The sequence below is a fragment of the Crocuta crocuta genome, unplaced genomic scaffold (genome assembly GCF_008692635.1).
Source record: "Crocuta crocuta isolate KB4526 unplaced genomic scaffold, BGI_CrCroc_1.0 scaffold64, whole genome shotgun sequence".
In the NCBI taxonomy this organism is placed as follows: domain Eukaryota; kingdom Metazoa; phylum Chordata; class Mammalia; order Carnivora; family Hyaenidae; genus Crocuta; species Crocuta crocuta.
The window spans coordinates 11,186,832-11,206,767 of record NW_027530640.1 but is presented as its reverse complement, the minus strand read 5'-3'; the positions used below and the strand labels follow the sequence as shown (position 1 = coordinate 11,206,767).

At 38.4% G+C, this 19,936-nt stretch overlaps 1 protein-coding gene across 3 annotated transcripts in view; it reads right to left on the bottom strand.

Annotated features, from left to right (window-relative positions):
* CTNNA1 (catenin alpha 1) overlaps nucleotides 1–19,936 on the bottom strand; it is a 173,827-nt gene that overhangs the window by 98,710 nt on the left and 55,181 nt on the right. For all 3 annotated transcript variants that reach the window (XM_077768729.1, XM_077768727.1, XM_077768728.1), the window contains exons 4-7: nucleotides 17,879–18,045; nucleotides 16,975–17,094; nucleotides 8,515–8,781; nucleotides 5,207–5,410 (exon numbers count right to left, since the gene is read on the bottom strand). In XM_077768729.1, coding sequence (XP_077624855.1) covers nucleotides 5,207–5,410; nucleotides 8,515–8,781; nucleotides 16,975–17,094; nucleotides 17,879–18,045 — 758 coding nt within the window. The remainder of the gene's footprint in view (nucleotides 1–5,206; nucleotides 5,411–8,514; nucleotides 8,782–16,974; nucleotides 17,095–17,878; nucleotides 18,046–19,936) is intronic.

Here is a 19,936-nt window from a genome sequence, read left to right as displayed (position 1 = left end):
GATAGTTTCCATCATTGTTTGTGTACTCAGTCTTTGAAATGTGGTGTGTAGTTTATTCTTATAGCACATCTCAGTTTGAACTAGTCCCATTTCACTCAACAGCCACTTATGGCAATTGGCTACCCCAGTGGATGGCAAAGAGCTGCAGCTACTCAAGCCCAAATCCTATGCTTGTTCTTCCCAATTACAAGTCCTAACTCCAGTCAGTCAATAAACAACCATTCACTGCTGACTAAGACTGCTTAGGCCAAAACCAAATGGATTTCATTTCAAATACTGAAGGTCTTCAATGTTTCAAATACTGTGTTAAATATTTTCAGATCATGGGGTGAGGGAATAGGGAAGAAGAGTTTTGTTTATTTATTTTTTGAGAGGTCAGGGGGTTTGAAGATGGGTGTGGTAACAAAGACAAATTAAGTATGGTTTTAGCAAATTCTACTACTGGGAAAACAACTGAAAGCAGATGCCCTAATAAAGGGTGAAAGGAACAGACTGACAATCAGCATACCCCTCAACAGAGCCCATGTCAGGCTCTGAGCTGACAGCAGAGCCTGCTTAGGATTCTCTCTCTCTCCCTTTGAGGCCAAAGTACATGGGAACATGCATAGGCTCTCTCTCTCTCTCCCTCTCTCTCAAAACAAGTAAAACATTAAAAAAAAAAGTTAAAACTATTTTAAAGTAAAACACACACTTCATACAAAAAAGGGGAAAACATTAGAATGCATATTCCTAAACACGGTAGTGGTGGTTCAGTAACTTAATGCATATGCATGACTTTCAATTATGAAAAAATAAAGTGGTAATTTTTTAAGTTCAATTATATTTCATTTTAATTTCAATCCATTTACTTCTAAACCTTTTAAAGTTACAACACCCATCCAAGCTGGGGTTTTTTTTTTCCTCTAGAACCCTCCCTGGAGTAACCTTAAGCTAACAGAGCAGGAAGAAATTAAACTTAACCACGGTAACCACATTTCATTTTAAGAAAACCTAGAAGTTATTTGCGGAACCACCAAGATCCATTCAATGTCAAAAGACCTCTATTATTGTGCTGAGGCATTTCCATAATGTTAAGTAAGTAAGGGTCAAATGCATTACTTTTAACATCAGTATCTCTTACCTCTCTGTACAGTAAGTTAGCAATACAGCCAAAAGTAACCTCCAACATTTTAAACCACAATGCAAGTAGGAAGATTAAGGCTATTGGCCTCCTGGCCCTTGGAGCCTTTAAGAGGGAGTCTGGCTCTCACCTGATGAATAAAATTTAACTCTACATGACACAGGATACCACTTTGCCTCACTGCTTGTTTCAGAGCACTTAATTTAATTTTTTCTACAGATGTCATCCATATACTGAGAAATCTACAGAAAGTAGACGTAAACCACTCATGACCTCCTTCCCTATAACCTTCTAGAATGTAAGGCCCATAAGGGAAAGAATCTTTTTTGCTTTTTTCACTACTGTATCCCTAGCACCATGAATATCCAAAATAGTTCATTTTATTCATTCTCCCAAGTCAGCATGAGTTAGTTTACAAAGCAATCACTTACTGAGTACCTCCTCTAATATTACACTAGTCCCTGAAAGAGTATTTTAAAAATGTTTCCTGTCTTTTAAAAGCTTAAAACAGTAACAGAAATTACATGGATAAAGAAAATACAATTAAGCAAAAATTCAAGGAAGTCAACAATTCGGTACAAGAAGCAAAGGAACCATGCAGAATGGTGAAGTGTCAAAGAGCCTTCAGGAAAGAGATGGGGGAAATGTGGGCCCTGAAGCAAGAGTAGGTTAGTTTTAAAGAAGTGGGAAGAGAATTTCAAACTCGTAATGAACTATGCCCTACTGAAGGCATGAGCTCAGACTGGCCTGAGCGACCAGAATAGATGAGAAAATGGAGTAATTGAGTAAAGTCTAGAATAAAGCAAAGGCAATGAAGACAGAAAAGGACAAATGTAATAAACCATCAGAGGACTTTCTCTGCCTTAACTACAGATTGGAACCACCTGAGGAACTTTTAAAAATACTGTCACCTAGACCTCAATTCAGTGACTCTGATTTAACGGGGTACAACCTACACATCAAGGTTTCTTTTAGAGTTCCCCAGGGATTCTAATGTGCATTCGAAATTCAGAATGACTGCTGCAGAGGGAAAACCAATGGAACTTAGTAAGTGGCAACACAGGACAAAGAAGCAACACTACAAATTATAGCAAGATTTTATGTTATCTATACAAATAGTGACTAGTAAAAATAGTCATTATTATACATGCTCTATAGAGACCCTATGCCAGAAGGAAAGGATCAGGGCATCATTCCTCCTTTTATACAGGGCCCGGCACTCGACTTTGCATATGACACATACTCAGTGTGAATGAGGTGATAGGAAGACATTGCCTCAGTTAAGTTCTGATTGTTACCAAAGGTTCTGAATGTTTTTGAATACTTCATGAATCAGCAAAATTCAACCCTCGTTGCTTCTGCTTCTTGCAGACTCTATCACTTATTAAACTTTCAGTTGTACTTCACTGCCCTCTCCTCCCCAACCCCCCACCTCATCTTCACTCCATCACTTTTGACAGTACCTAGCCTGTTCAAGGTTACATGGGTCAATACAAAGGAACTACATATTTTTATCTTTAAGAAAACCATGCCCATAGATGACTTTTTAAAATATAATCTGAATCTCAAGATAATTTATTTCAAAATCTCCACCATAATCTTTAAACTGTTCTAGTTTTCCTTACATAATAAAACGTTATTATGTAGGAGTGATGTTATAGTCTCTGCATCTTCACGTATAAATGAGTGTTTCCTACGTTTACTTACATCCATGGCACAAACTGAAAATATTACTTATATGACACTCTGGAGAGAAACTAGAAGGTTACTCACGACCACAGATGACCCCCACAAGATCCAACCAATCCCAAGACTCAAGGGATCATTAGGAAGCGCTCATATGGAGCAGTAAGAAAAATTTATCACATATTCTTCCCCACCAAAGACTATTTTTAAAGCATTTTCCTAATCATAACTACACTGGATTTTTTTTAAACCACTAAGGTACTACATGTGATAGCAGATAACTGATCCACACACATGCCAAGTCCATTGTTTACCTCTTTAAACCCTTTTTAAAAAATTTTTTAGGTTTATTTTGACAGAGACAGAGACAGCAAATAGGGGAGGTGGAGGGGCACAGAGATATAAAGGGAGACAGAAAGAATCGCAAGTAGGCTCCACATGTCAGCGCAGAGCCCAACACTGGGGTGGAACCCATAAACTGAGATCATGACCTGCGCTGAAATCAAAAGTGGGACACTTAACCAAATGAGCCACCCAGCCCCCCATTTAAACATCTTAATATCATGAACCATTCTTCAAATTACCCATTTTTTATATTTTCCCAATTTTCAAACTTAGATAAGGATTTTTTAATGTGCACCACATTTTCACTGTGACTTATCAACTGCTTTTTCCATTCGATTTAACTAAGCCTCTAATCTCATTTTTCTGAGGTAGACTGCATATGATCAAAGCATGGCAATGGCTTAAAAAATTCAGTATGCTTCACTAATTTCACAATATGGTAGAAACAAGATAAACACTCTAAGGCATTCATCTTCACCCTAGGAACTCCACCATCACTCACTATTATACATTCACTTATATAGGGATATAAGTGAACAAATAAGATGTACAGCAAATGAATAAATGAGAAAGTACCAAGACCTTTCCCTGAAAAGCATTAAACAGACAAAAATCACTAGTAGGAAACACTCTGTATTCTTCCTTTTCCCTTTAAAATGATTTTACATAAATTTAATTTATTCCTTTTCTGCAAAAGTAAATATTGGGTACAAGGTGTAAATTACAATAACTCTAAGCATTAAACAACTGGAATTGAAGTATTAAAGGAAAAAGGAAGATAATGACAACAGAGATCAAAATCATTAGGTACAGTATTACCTACGGGGAAAAAAATTTTTTTTACAGCATTGGGGTATTTTTACACAACCGGTTATTAAACACAAACCTTAAAAATTTAAAAATTACTACTGATACCTAATACAGCTCTAGTTGGCAATGTCATATTCTTACGACATTCTATATGGTTCACGAAAAAAATTACCAACTATAAATATTTTCACCATTCCCTTTTGCCCAAAAGTAGGTGGCCACTTAGATGTGATCATGGAAATTTTAAGGATATTAAGGGCCATTATCCTTAGGACATGGAGGCTGAAATATTTCATGTTTAAGCAACACAATGTCAACAACTTACTTCCAAATGTTTAAAAGAAAACTAACTGCATAATTTTCACAAGTTAAAAATTTTTCAACATAGAAAGCTGAGAGGGGCGCCTGGGTGGCTCAGTCAGTTGAGCATCTTCTGCTCAGGTCATGATCTTACGGTTCGTAGGTTCAAGCCCCAGGTCAGGTTCTGTGCTGACAGCTCGGAGCCTGGAGCCTGCTTGAGATTCTCTCTCTCTCTCTCTCTCTCTCTTTCTCTCTCTCACTCACTCACAAATAAACATTAAAGAAGAAAAAAGCTGGGGAACACAGGAAGCCTTTTATTTATGCATTCCTTGAAAATTCTGCCTCACCCTAAAGGGTCAAAAAGCCAAGAATGTACTTGTCATTTTTAGTTAAAAATCCCAGATCCAGGGGCGCCTGGGGTGGCTTAGTCGGTTAAGCGTCCGACTTTCGCTTAGGTCATGATCTCGCGGTTCGTGGGTTCGAGCCCCGCGTCGGGCTCTGTGCTGACTGCCAGCTCAGAGCCTGGAGCCTATTTCAGTCTGTGACTCCCTCTCTCTCTGACCCTCCCCTGCTCACACTGTCTCTCTCTCTCCTAGAAATAAAAAAAAACATTAAAAAAAAAAAAAAAAAAAACCCCAAATCCAGGGGTGTCTGGGTGGCTCAGCTGGGTAAGCGTCCGACTTTGGCTCCAGTCATGATCTCATAGTTCGTGAGTTCAAGCCCCCACATTGGGCTCTGTGCTGACAGCTCAGAGCCTGGAGCCTGCTTCAGAATCTGTCCCTCTCTTCCTCCCTCCCTCCCTCCCTCCCTCTCTGCACCTCCCCCACTCATACTATGTCTCTCTCTCTCAAAAATAAATGATCAAAAAAATTTTTTTTAACATCTCAGATCCATCGCCTGTTACGAAAAACTCCTCTTACTTCAAAGAAAAATTCTAATACTCACATTACCCATGTACTCTGAGAGCAAGTCCTGCAGGGCCTGGCGGACAGCATTACACTCTGCCACAATTCTCTCACGCCGGTCATCACGGGTGCAAGATGAATCAGCCATGAGGGCAGCCCCACTGATGATGCTCTCTAGGCGCTCCTCCAGGGAAGGCCTAAAACGTTCCTCACTGAAGCTCAAGGGATCCACAATGATTTGTTTCTGCAAAGAAAATGTTATTGAATCTTAGTGCTCATCTCTGTTCCCCTCCATTATTCTAGAAGGTGAGGAAACTGTTGATCAGAAACATCAATCAAGATTTAATACAAAAACTCCAATGCCTAAAAAAGTTATACTTCTTGGCAGATGAGAGACATACAAGTTGGCCTATGGTAGATCACTGTCCTCAAAGGAACTGGAACCAATACTTTCAACTGAATGGAGCCTAAATAAGATATGCCACAAATGCAAATATAAGTTATGTCAGCATTAAAATCACGTTAATGCTACTGAATCTGAACATCTAGATGTCAGCTTATACATTATTAGTGGAAGTTACCAATGAGAATTGTAAGGAAAATAAGTTAGCTCTCTTTTCCTTTTTTTCTATGTAAAGAGCATAAAACTACTACATGACATCAGCCAAACTATTTCACAGCAAAAAAATAAAAACAGAACAATGACTCTGTCCTCAAAGTTTCAGAAAGGAATGTATTTATAAGCAATTCCAATCTATTTTCCTCATCTTACATATCTCATCTAACTGTAATAAACAATGCAGTCAAATTTATACTGTTATGTCTAAATTAGAGGCTTTCTTTAAAGTTTTCCAGCTGATCTGTGAGAGATGATAGCAATCCATCCCAACAAAGACACTCTGTGAGATATAACTGCCCAGTAAGAAGAAATCCTCACTCTGTCTCCTCTTCACTCCCCCACTCCACTTAAATCCAGCTTTACCAGTGATGCATGAGGTCAGGTCACAAGCAAGCTTTAAGTACAAGGTCAAACATCAATAGACCAAGGACAGCAGCTACTGGCCTTCTTCCAACTTTTCTGCTTGATACAATTTATTCTGACACCGGTAAATGTCTCTGCAAATATTTTGCATTTAACTTTTCTTTATAGGGACTACTCTTACTCACTCATATGAAGTTAAATGCCAAGTTTTTCCTTTAAAAAGCTTGCCCTTTGCCAGTTAAGTATACATCTATTTCCTCTTTCCCTTCGCAAGAATCCTCAGTTTCAAAACTGAAAATGCAATGCCTCAAGTTCATTATTAGCCTACATTTTAACTGATTATTTTTCTCTTGTACTGTGTATTCAAAACTGAATACACAATGCCTTCTGACCAACAGGAATAAGGAATGAATGGTGATAGAATTTTAATAGAGTCACTGAGTTACAATTGGCCTGTGATCATTTCGTCCAACCCCCTCATTATATGAAGTTTCACTCTAGTCCTAAGAGGTTAAGTGGCCACTGGCAGTTACTACTCAAGTTAGGGCAAAATGTAATTCTTAGTGCCTTCAAAGAGGCCAATACCTAAGACTGCCAAATTTGAGGAGGATGGGAAAAAGTGCCAATAAACTGTAAGATGCATGGTAAAAGTTTGCTAAAATGTCATTTGATGTTTGAGGCTCCAGGGTAAAAAGTCAGTTCTAACACCATGGTCTGTAGAATTAACACTGTCTTTATGATCTATGAAGTCTTAAATCAGCCATGTACATCAGCAAGGATCAGTTACCCAAGCCAAAGAAAAGGATGAGACAAAGTAAGAAAAGATAAAGGCTAGGAAAAACTGTTTAAAACAAAATGCACTCCATTATATATACAGTCTCTATACTTCAAAGCATTCCTACTTATGAAAGGATGCTGGCAGAGGGAAAGCAATTTTCTCTTAGGTTAATTAAAAAAATTAGGCCCAAAATGTAGGGGCGCCTGGGTGGCTCAGTTGGTTAGGCGGCCAACTTCGACTTCGACTCATAATCTCATGGCCTGTGAGTTCTAGCCCCACGTCTGGCTTTGTGCTAATTTGGATTCTGTGTCTGCCTCTCTCTCTCTCTCTCTCTCTCTCTCTCTTGCTCTCTCTCGCTCTCTGTCCCTTTCCCGTTCATGCTCTGCCTGTCTCTCAAAAACGAACGTTTTTAAAAAATTAAAAAAAAAAAAAGAAGAAGAAGAAGAAGAAGAAGAGAGGGAAAAAATGTAGAGGCTCCTGGGGGGCTCAGTCAGTTAAGCATATGATTAATTTTGACTCAGATCATGATCTCACAGTTTATGAGTTCGACCCCCACATAGGACTCTGCATTGACAGTGTGGAGCCTGCTAGGGATTCTCTCTCTCCTCTCTCTCTGCCCCTCCCCCACTCATACTAACTCAATCAATACAGTTGTTTTTTTTTAATGTAGGGGTGCCTGGGTGGTTCAGTGTCCGACTTCGGCTCAGGTCATGATCTCATGGTTGGTGAGTTTGAGCCCCGCATTGGGCTCTGTGCTGACAGCTCAGAGCCTGGAGCCTGCTTCAGATTCTGTGTCTCCCTCTCTCTCTGCCCCTCCCCCGCTTGTATTCAGTCTCTCAAAATTTTTAAAAACATTTTGTTACGTAACCCAACCAGTTGGCTTAAAAAAAAAAAATCTTAAACTACTGCCATCTACTGGAAGCCATGAGGCATTGTGGGAGAAGTTTTTAAAAACACACACAAAACCCACAAAAAAATTAAGTTTAGAGTTGATACACAGAACAGTGTGCACACAGAATGCATACAAAGAACAGATCCAGGGCATCAACCACCAAAGATAATTATATGGAATTATGCTAAGAAAGTATTTTAGGCCCAAATTTCTTCTACTTAATTAAATTCTGTGCATTATTATTGAGAAGTATATTATCTAGGCAGACAAGTAAGATTAACACTGAAGACACTTCTGTGGTAATCACTTATGATGTATCACTAGACTGTGAGCCCCTGCACTGCAGAGTCTATATATACTTTGCCGCTGTATCTCAGCTTTACAACTACCAAACGGTTAAAATCCTGGATGAAATCAACCAAACTCACATCCTCAACAGAGAATGAGCTCATGGGAAACAGTTACATAAAAGAATTCATAAGTTTAACACAAAAGAAAAGGAAAAGAACAAGAAAAATGTTGTAGGCCAAGTCAAGATCAAATAGACTGAAGATTTCTAAAATTTCTTTTGACATAGATTACAAATCTAAGTAGAAACTGAACTTTCATGAGAAACCTTGATCACATTTCCCTAGAAATCTCTTAACTTTGGGGGAATGGTCGAGAACCTCAAGTTTCTCCCCAAGTATAACTTACATCAAAGTTATTGAGCGCATATGCCAGTTCTCCTCCTCCACCCTGGTGCTGGGAAGCATCTTCTGATGCAGTGGCCTGGGCTGCATTGGAAATGCCTGTGACCGCCTGCTGCAGTTGCTTATATATCAGGTCTCTGTTAGCCTTATAGGCTGCAACATCAGGGTGCTGTAGGCAAGCCTGGGATGCAGTATAGAGGATCGGAACATTTTTCTGCAGGATTCCTCTGGCTGCAGCCATCTGATCACGATGGCCCACATCTTTCAGTTCCTGTAAAAAGGCACACAAGAAATTGGAGCAGTCTTTATATGGGTTATAGTCATTTAAAAAAAAAAAAAAAAACACCCTCTGTCAGTAAATGCTGAGAAGTTAGAATTTCTACCAATTAGACACAATACTTTCATTAACAGTTTAGCTTCATAACAAAGGAGGCAGCATGACTCAGTATGTAGAGTTCAAACTTCTCCAAACCAAACAGACCTGGATTTGAATCTCCAGCTCTACTTTTAACTGGTTATGGTGATCTTATTTAAAATCCCCATCCTCGGGGCGCCTGAGTGGCTCTGTCAGTAGAACATGAAACTCTCTTGATCTCTAGGTTCTAAGTTTGAGCCCCACAGTGGGTGTAGAAATTACTTAAAAATAAAAATCTTTAAAAACAATAATAATAGGGGCNAAAAAAAAAAAACAAAAAAAAAAACAATAATAATAAATAAAATCCCCATACTCAGTTTCACTTTCTGTAAAATAGAAGCCTAACATATTTCTCTTCTAACTGTCCTGGGGATCAAATGGGATAATGCATGTAAGCTACCTAGCAGAGCACTAACTAAAAATCAAAGCATAAAAATGACTAGCACCTTCATTACAACTACATTAAGTTGTATGTACCTTTTTCAACCAAATTAGAAAAATCACTCAAATACATTTTTTTTAAAATTTTATTTCTGAGAGGGAGAGAGACAGTGTGAGCAGGGGGAGGGTCAGAGAGAGAAGGAGATACAGAATCTGAAACAGGCTCCAGGCTCTGAGCTAGCTGTCAGCACAGAGCCCGATGTGGGGCTCGAACCCACAAACTGTGAGAGCATGACCTGAGCCAAAGTTGGACACTTAATCGACTAAGCCATCCAGGCGCCCCTCAAATACACATTTAAGTAGGGTAAGATTTAGTTTGAGTATTTGTCATTGAGTCATACAAGCTCATTATAAGAGTTTTGTGAATTTGGGCTGGGATACCACAGGTGTACATGAACTATCCAAACCTGCTAGGTGAGGATGAGGCAAGCTGCTTTCTTAAATATACCCCTGCCCCCCAGCTGCCACCAATCCCTATCCCAAAAATGGCCTTACGATATAGGTCATTAAGGCATAGGCATAAAGTTGAGACTCATGTGCTCTATGACTTTAATCCAAAAGGTTTTTATTTGATTGTCTGATTGTCTGGGGTGTCTGGGTGGCTCAGTCAGTTGAGCAGCCTACTCGATTTCAGCTCAGGTCATGATCCCAGGGTCCCAGGCTGAGTGGATATACTAAGTGGCAAGTAAGTGACAAATAAGCAAGACAGGAAGAAGGTGTTTCTGGTACCCCACTGTTACTCAAAGTGTTCAAGAAAAGAGGGGGAGGAGAGACTTAAGTCTTTAGTAAATACGTATTACCACCACCAAAGAGAAAAAGAAGTGATAACCCTAACTAACCACCAGATCTGTTCTATTTTACCTGTGAATATAATTTTAATGTTAATTGCATCAACTAAACCCTACAGTACAAATTTAAATGTTTTAAAAGAGGATTACATGTATAAACACTAAGAGAAAATTAACTAAGAAAGGCCAAAGTCAACTCAATTTGAAGTCTGACTTAGCCATTTAATGGCTCATCTTTTTAGATGAGTTCCTAATTAAGCATTAGAGACACCTATCTGGCTTCTTTTTTCTGCTACTTCATCTCACTATATATTTTAGGTTTGCATCTTTATTCAAACCTTGTATAATATGACAGCTTATTACTTTTCCTCCTAGAATCCTTTTCTCATTTGGAATCTGAATTGCAAGTTAAAGCTCACAGCATTCCAAATGCCCTGTAGCATAGTACATTAGGCTAAATATTCAGAAACAGGACCCTATGGATTTAGAGAATCAGTGATCATTTCAAGATTCGAGCTATGACAGGGGGCTAAGGCTAACCATTAAGTTAAAACAGATGGTGTGTACATTCTGTGTGGCATTTTCTAAATGCCTGGCCATCACCACAACCTCAGAGACTTTTAAGTCTTCTAGGGAGGCATTTGCATCTAAGTACTTATATTGTCCTCTGTTTCATAAAATGCTTTACAATTAGCTTTGGAATTCTTCCCTAAGCATCTATAACCTAGATCAGTACAGTCTCTTTAAAGGTTACCAAAAACACGTGTGGCCACCTAAAGTTAACAGATGCCAGAATTACTATTCAATACTTGACTTTCCTAAAGCCACTGCCTGGCCTAGTATGAGAACTGCTACCTCTCTAAAGACTAGAGTAGATAAAATATTCAGAAACAGGACCTCATGGATTTAGAGAATTGATGATCATCTCAAGATTCAAGCTGTGACAAGGGGCAAGGGCTAATCATTATGCTTAAGCAGCTGGTGTACATGTTGTGTGTGGCATCTTCTACATGTCTTGTCCTCATCACAATTTATGCCTGATAGCTTCCTATTTACGAAGTAAGGGGGATATTTTAACCTATGATGAAAATGACAACTATATATCGTCATTTGTCCTAACTGCCAAAGTGTTCAGCTTTCCCTCAAGAACTACTTTTCCATAGCACAAAGAAACTAGATTTTGTTAAGTAAACATAGGAAAATTGGCAATACCACAAGGAAGCATTATTTACTAAGAATAATAATCAATCTTAAGTATTATTTTTAAAATCTGTAACAGTGACAAGTAATCTGGATTGGTTACAAAACGAGCTATTAAGGAATATAAAAGATTACGTATGAAATTAGAGTCCCTTGGTCTACTTTAGCCTTCATGATTCCCAAACTTTATCAATCCAATTGTGTTTCAAGCACCCTCAGAAACAAGCATAAAACATGAAGAAATGACTGCTCTCAAGTAATTTCAACTAATCATCATATGCAGTGACCAAAAAATAAAAGCTTACTTCTAAGTAATCTATAGCACTCCTTCTACCCAAGAGCTGGAAATTCAAGTAAAAGTTTCCTCTCATTTCTCTCTTTATACTCAATTTAATATAAAATTGTAGCCATAAATATATGTAATCAGTTATCTTGTCTTGAATTCAAACAACTACACATAAAGAAAAGGTCCACAGGCAAACCCGGCTAGTCCAGATTTATTTAAACATAAAATGCATTACTATCCATTACCACTGTTTCTGTTTAAGTTTTCAGGAAAAAAACCCATCAAGTCAGAGTTCAGAGACTAGGTAAGAAGTATTTCATTTTTAGCAAATGTCTCAACAAGCTCTAGTACCTGGGTGGGTGGAGCATCCACCACCCAGTACTTGCTAAACATGCAAGTACTCCCATCTCTATCAGACTGATAGGCAGAACTGACCACAGGAGGCACATGCAGTTCTCCTCAAAGGAACTAAGGTCAGTTCTGGCCCATCCCCATCTCTGCCATCTATTTTATAGTAAAAGAAGAGCCTGCAGTCTAAAGGAAATTCAACACTTATAGTGAGCAAATTCTATTCCAGCCCAAGAAATTAACAGATCAGGGCCACCTTTAGAATCCCATTCCAGGATGGATCTGTGGTATAGCAAAGTGGCTTTTCCACTTGTTCATTAAATATTTAGTAAACACTACCACATCCAGGCAATACTCTAAGCACTAGGGATTATAAAAGCCATCTGAACAGACAAAAGCTCTGCTCCTGGAGCCAGAAAGCCTGGATTAAAAACCTGGCTACAATTCTGACGAGATGAATGTCCTTGCCACATTATTTAACCTCCGTGTAACTCCAATTCTTTCATCTCTAAAGATGGGTAGTGGGGGTGGTGAGGGGAGCACCTCTTCATTTTGGCTCAGGTCACAATCTCACATCAAGAGATCGAGGCCCTCACCTGGCTGTGAGCTGACAGTGGAACCTGCTTTGGATTCTCTCTCTACCTCTTGATCTCCAACACACACTCGTGCTCGTGCTCTCTCTCTCTCTCTCTCTCTCTCTCAAAAATAAGTAAATGAACATTTTTTTAAATGAGCATCTGATCAATTACAGTATGTACCTTATACTATTCTGTGAAGACTAAATAAATGTGTGTTTATAAAGGGTTTATAAGAGTATGTAAGCACATAGTAAACACCTTTTTAGAGTTACTCATTATTATTTTCAGCAACATCCTTAGTACTACTACACCATGCTCCAAAAAGACATTACGGAGAAATAGTTAATTCCAAAGAGCCACCAGACCTTAGGACGTTTAGCATTTCTAAGGGACACTAAAGGAGCTAGTGTATATGTGTATATATATATATGAGACCCAAATAGTGCTCTTGAGGAAATACCCCTTTTCTGGACTAGGGCTGTCTGCAAAAATAAGAGGTTCAATGAGAAGCTAAATTATTATATACCATGCCTGAACAGAGAAGTTAAAGGTGAAAAGATATCTAGGGGCTAAGCATGTAGCAGTAGAGGAATTCTGCCAGGAAACACACAGTGTGAAAAACTGTTACCAGTTACTAAAGGGTATCAATGGGCAATATCCAAAAGGAAGAATCAAGTTTCTACCAGTCTGGGACCTTAGGATAAAATGAGTTGCAATTTAATTCCCAAGAAAAGCACTAGTTTATAGGAATACACACCAAGACCTAGGTCCTACAAAACACTATTTGATCAACAGGAGACACAAAGAAAAGTCCACAGCCAACTTACTCAATGGATTCTACTGCCAAAAGCTATGGTTAAAGAACTAGGCCCAAGAAAAACAACAAACGACAAGGACATACTACAAACCTCAAGACAAACTTTAAAATGGGAACATGTATCAATCAAGATACCGGCAGAAAATAAATGGTAAAATCAAACTAAGTCACTTAAAGATGTTTTAGAGACTATGCTACAAAGATATAGGGAAAGTAGAAGAAAACCACAAGGCTGTTAGGTTACTTAGGTATGAAGAAACAAGGAGGCCAACAGTTACCAGAATCCAGGGAGCAAGGTGTGGAGAGAATACCACCCAACAGGGGCTATGACTTTAGCCACCCAGAGCAACAAGCAGGGTGGCAGCCGGGGGAATAAAACCCCAGCTTCTAACTCTTATCTCCTCTGACCTCCTACTAATGCCCCCACTGGCCAAACCCAACCAGGACTAGAGGGCAAAGGAGCCCTGGAGACAGTCCAGACAGGTCAGATCCCTGGGGGCAATGAACAAGGGTAGAAAACAGATATGGAGGGGCAAACAGAAGACCAATCAGCATGTTAACTAATAACTTCAAGATTTTAATTACATCTTATTTCAGAAGTATTTGAAATTTACTATTTTTTTTTTAGTACATCAGGGATTATGTTTAAGGAACTCTTCATGTGTTCATGGTACAAAGTATAAAAAATAAAGCAGCACTGGGACACCTGGGTGCCTCAATAGGTTGAGCGTCCAACTCTGGATTTAAGCTCAGGTCATGATCTCGTGGTTTGTGGGATGGAGCCCTGTGTCAGGCTCTGTGCTGGCGGCGCATAGCCTGCTTGGGATTCTCTCTCTATGCCCCTCCTCTCTTCACATGCATGCACACACACTCTCTCTCTAAAACTAAATTATTGTTAAAAAGAAAAAAGTCAGGCAGCATTACTTTTCAGTAAGTTTTTCCAATAGCATACAATTTACTTATTCTACCAGTTTGCAAAGATAGGCAATATGGTGTTAGTCTAAATTTTCTCACTTTCCTCAAATAGTAAGTCTTCATAAACCAAAATCAGACTAGGTTTTATGACTGTAGGACTATTCACTGAACTTTTATTTTTTAAAAATAACCAACATTTATTTCATGTATTTATGATGAGAATTTAGGGGCACCTGGGTGGCTCAGTTGGTTGAGCATCCAACTTTTCATTTCAGCCCAGACCACGATCTCATATTTCATGAGATCGAGTCCCACATGAGGCTCTGTGCTGACACTGCAGAGCCTGCTTGGCATTATCTCTCCCTAACTGTCCCCCAACTTCTCTCTCTTCTTCAAAATAAATAATAAGTTAAAAACTTTAAAACAATTTTCTAAATAAAGCAAACAAGAAACAAAAACAAAAAGCAAATGGGAATAAATCAAAGACATTAAATAAATTGTAAACATAGCTGGGTCAGCGTGGATATTTGCAGAATTATCATATTATAAAACAAGATTTTAGAATTGAGGAGGCCCCGCAAAAAGAAAAATATTATTTGTGATTTATTTGATGGAGACATAAGCCAACACAGGAATAAATGATAAAAACACACTAAGCCTACATGAACTAAATTACTTAGGCAATACATCAAATCTAGCGATATTATAACGTCTAATATTAAGTAATGGAAATGTAAAACCAGGATCTCATATGTGCAAATTCAGTCTGATCATAACCTAAGCTTGAAATATGGTCCATAATCATATTAAATACTTTACATACATTACTTAATTTAATCTTCTCAATCCCGATGGGGTAAAGTTTTTATACTATTATATTATTACCAAAAGTGATTAAGAAGACTCCAAAGCTGAGACTGGCATATACTGGACATTTACAGTACTGACATTTTCCTAACGCCTATCAGAGCCCTTGTTTGGTGTCCCTGTCCTCAAGAAGTGTACTCTCATCCCAGACCAGAAGGGAGATCTTCATCACAGAGTCAGACATAACAACTACTTTCCTCTCACTAATAATTGGTGAAGAATGGGTATGTTACAAAATTCAGATTTAGGGCAAATCTATTAGGGGCTTCTAGATCATTTGCTTCTAAAAAAGACATGGGGGGGGGGCGCCTGGGTGGCTCAGTNTTTTTTTTTTTTTTTTTTTTTTGCTGGACATAGTGATGTGTGCAAATCATGCCTAGAGTTTCTATAGCCATCCAGTACCAGCAACAAGAAACACTGCAGTACTGGAAAATGTCAAGAACCTGGATCCGTGATGATACTTGCAAAACCTTTTATCTTAACCACCTCGAAATCACACCTAATTTGGGACTTCTGATTAGTGAGACAATAAATCCCCCACTGTTCAAGCAGTTTTGGAGCTGGGTTTTCTAAACTGCAGCATGAAATATCCTAACTGATACAGGTATTAGTGAATGATAACAAGAATTGATCTTTTCAGGGCTTTGTGAAAAAGCACAAGCTTGATCAGAACTATGAAAGTTTTAAGAAACTGAATAGTAACATATGCATCTCCCCTAGAAGAGGGGCATTCTACAGGAAGAGCACAGAAAAGACTGCAAAGCACCTTAAAAGCCAAAACACCAAAGGGTTAGCAAAGCTTGGAAAAATAAGAACAGTGATCCGGGAGCACACACGTGGTTCAGTTAGTTAAGCGTCCGACTCTTGACTTCAGTTCAGGTCAAGATCTCACAATTGGTGAGATCATGATGGGCTCTGAGCTGATAGCGGAGACTATGTGGGATTCTCTCTCTCCCTCTCTGCCCCTCCCTCTCCCACACCTCAAAAAAAAAAAAAAACTTAAAAAAAAAGAAGAAGAAGAACACTGATCCACATACCACATAACACAAATTCGTAACACTATGGAAACTACTAACAATGATTAATAAGAAATACTTGAAAAATGACCAAATATGGGGGGGGGTGATAGTTTCTGATATGCAAATAATTCCAATATGTTTCAACTGGCTTAAGGTTTTTAAAAATCTAAATTAAACTCCACTGCACACTCATTAATCCTTGATGGCACATAACGAAGATCTTATCATCTGTCCAGACACAATCACAAACTGCCAAGCTCTTTAAAGCACAATTTTCAGGGGCCCTCCAGAGGCTCAGTCAGTTAAGCATCCGATTCTTGGTTTCGGCTCAATTCATGATCTCACAGTTTGTGGATTCAAGCCCCATGTCGGGCGTCTCTCTCATTCTCTCCTTCTCTCTCTGCTCCTCTCTCTCTCTCTCTCTCTCTCTCTCTCTCACTCACTCACTCACTCACTCACTCACGATTTTACAGTTTGTGGATTCAAGCCCCACATCGGCCTTCTCTCTCTCTCTCCTCCTCCTCTCTCTCTCTCTCCAATAAATAAACTTAAAAAAAGTTTAAAGCACAATTTTCCAAAGAATTAAAATAGAAGCCTAACATGAATGCAACTTAATTATAGCTTTATTAACAGCACAATTGTGAAAGGATACTTCATAAATTAAATGTTTTAATGGAACTATACTGGCAGAGGGTAGTAATCATACCTTCAGAAAACTTAGGTAAAATCAATTTTTCCCACTAGATTATAATATACACAACTTTAATATATCCCCAAATCATGACTGTACCTGTTGTCTTTTGGCTGCCATAATGTTCAGCTTATCCACTTCAGGTTTCAGGGCTTTATACTGTATTCCTAAGTCTTGTTCAGTGCCAGCATTCCTCAGTTTCAAGATACCATCTTCCACCTATAAAACATACCTCTAAGTAAGAAAAATTCTAAACAGAAATATGTATATAAAAAAGATCTGTAACATTTTATTCTTTGTAACAGCTCCTCAGCAATCCAAACTTTCTCTTCAATTTACATGGCCCTCAAACATTTGAGCAGCTACTACACGGGAGTTTTATGGGTAGTGGGAAGAGGAGCAATATACCATGCTATCTAAAACAATACAAGTTAGGGGCACCTGAGTGGCTCAAAGCATCCGACTTGAGCTCGGGTCATTATCTCCCGATTCGCGAGTTCGAGACACACGTTGAGCTCTGTGCTGACAACTCAGTGTGAAGCCTGCTTCGGATTCTATGTCTCCCTCTCTCTCCCTGCCCCTCCTCCTCTCATGCTCGCTCTCTCGCTCTCACTCTCTCTCTCAAAAGTAAACAAACATTTAAAATGAATGAATGAATAAAAATAAAATAATACAATTTAAACTGTCTTGGTTTCTCAATTCTGGAACTCTATTGGTACAAGGAAATGTTTAATCACTACTGCAGAGGGAAGGATTCAAAACATTAACTTTGCTACAAGTTCTTCTTCATCAGAATCAAGACTAAACAGAATCATAGCATAGTCAGTATGAGATACACCTAGAGTAGAGGGAAAAATAGAAGCTAAAGGAAAACATTCCTGGTCCACTTGGGTAAATGAAGGTCAAAACCAAACCAAATCCTAAGGAATGCTGAATTAAGCATGGCCAGCAGCAGCCTCACTGTGATGGAGAGAACAAATTACAGACACAGGCCTGTACTTACAACTTTCAGCTGAACAAGTAATTTGTAGACATCTGCCATGTCAGCCAAAATAAGCAGCCGGGTAACAGCAGAGAGCAAAGCTCTAGCTGCCCGAACCATGTTGCCACGCTTCACGGAAGAGCAAGGATCATCTGCAAACTCTCCCGCAGCAGTCTTCATCAAATCACCTGTTTTACAGCATGAAAAAACAAATTCATCAGAAATGAACCAAGTAACTGGTCTATAATTTTCAAAAAACTACAATAAAAATAGTTCAAACCTTGTATAGTCCATGCACAAAATTTAAGGGAGGGCTCTTATTTTTATTATTGTTTTCTTTTGTTTGTTTTACAGCAGTCACTAAGAAAAGAACTCTCGTATACTGCTGGTGAAAACACACTCTCTGGAAAGTGATTTGGTGCTGTAGATAAAGAGCTTTAAAAACACTCCTTTCTAGGGCATCTGGGTCAGTTAAGATTCCAACTCTGACTTCAGTTCAGGTCATGATCTCATGGTTTGTGAGATAGAGGCCCCCACAGGGCTCTGCGTGGACAGCACAGAGCCTGCTTAGGATTCTGTCTCCTTTCTCTCTCTGCCCCTCCCTTACATGTGCATGGGCATGCTCTCTTGTGTTCTCGTTCTCTCTCTCCCCCCCACCAAAATGAATAAACATTAAAAAAGGGGGGTGATGGGGAATCTGGTTTAAAAAAAAAAAAAAACTCCTTTTCAGAAAGGAGCATTATATGTATCCTAAGAAGAAAAAATAAAAAAGATGTGAGGGAAAAAAATGGATCTAATGTGATCTACCCTCACATCTACAGAATGCTACAGAAATGCAGCAACTATTATGTAGGACCGCCATATTTTATTAACCATCTCAACAGAGACTCACCGGTATATGAAAAGACAGAGTTGAGTCAATGACTCATTCATTTTCCTCATGGTAAAACACTGACAACAGCTCAAATACCCAACAATAAGCATCTAGTTATGTCAATTATGGTTATGTACTACAATTGACGAATACTCAACTATTAACATATATATGAAAAAAATGTTAATGTTTATAATGAAACCATAAGCATAAAGAAAAGAAAATGATATGTATCCTGTTAAAGAGAGAAAAGACAGGAATCGAAGGGCAAACAACAATACTTATACTAGGTTACAATCTGGCTCTTTACATTATTTCATACTTATAAAAACATTTTCTATAATGAATGCTTGTATCCATATTTAAAATATTGTATTTGTATCCATAATAAAAAAAACTAAGCTAAAAATACATGCAATATATTCTACTAGAGTTTCTGGGACTACCATGGTTATAGTATACAATCCTAAATTCAACAACACTGATTATTTATAATGCTTCCTAGAAACTTGAAAATAACTTACACTTTCATCATTGTTTCTATTAATTATCATTTAAAGTGCCTATTGCCCCTCTTTTCTTATAGCTCTAAGCAAATGGAGAGCCAGGACTGTGACTGTTCCATCAGTTATTTGGACAGTGCCTGTATAGGGACTATCTTTGGATTCCTGGAAAAGCAATTATTCCCTCCCTTGGCTGAATGTGTCCACTCCAGATTAAAGCCTAAAGGCCATTCACTTTCACATGTCTTTGATTAATATAAAAAAATTCATTCTCAAGAAGCCTAGTTCTCAGTAAAGAGCTTTACCAAATTTCTCCTATCAAATTTAGCTGTAGAATATGCACTTAGGGGGGAAAAAAGTTAAATTCACCCTCAGATTCATACAAATTCATATAGTAATTGGGCTTAGAGCACAGTATAGTATTAAAAGTAGACAAGCTCTACAAATATGTCAGGTCAGAAATAACTCACAGTGAAGATTTTCATAGTAAAAAAAACTCTCCTGAACCAGTCACAAACATAGAAAGATAATGACATATGGCAATTATGTGGATAGGTAACATTAAAAATGTTATCTTATGATAATTAAAAATAGTGAGCTCATTCATTCATTTATTCAACAAATAGGAGCACCGACTATACATCAAAGTCTGACTTAAGTCCCAGTGATACAGCACCCAAGAAACAGCCCATGTCCTCATGG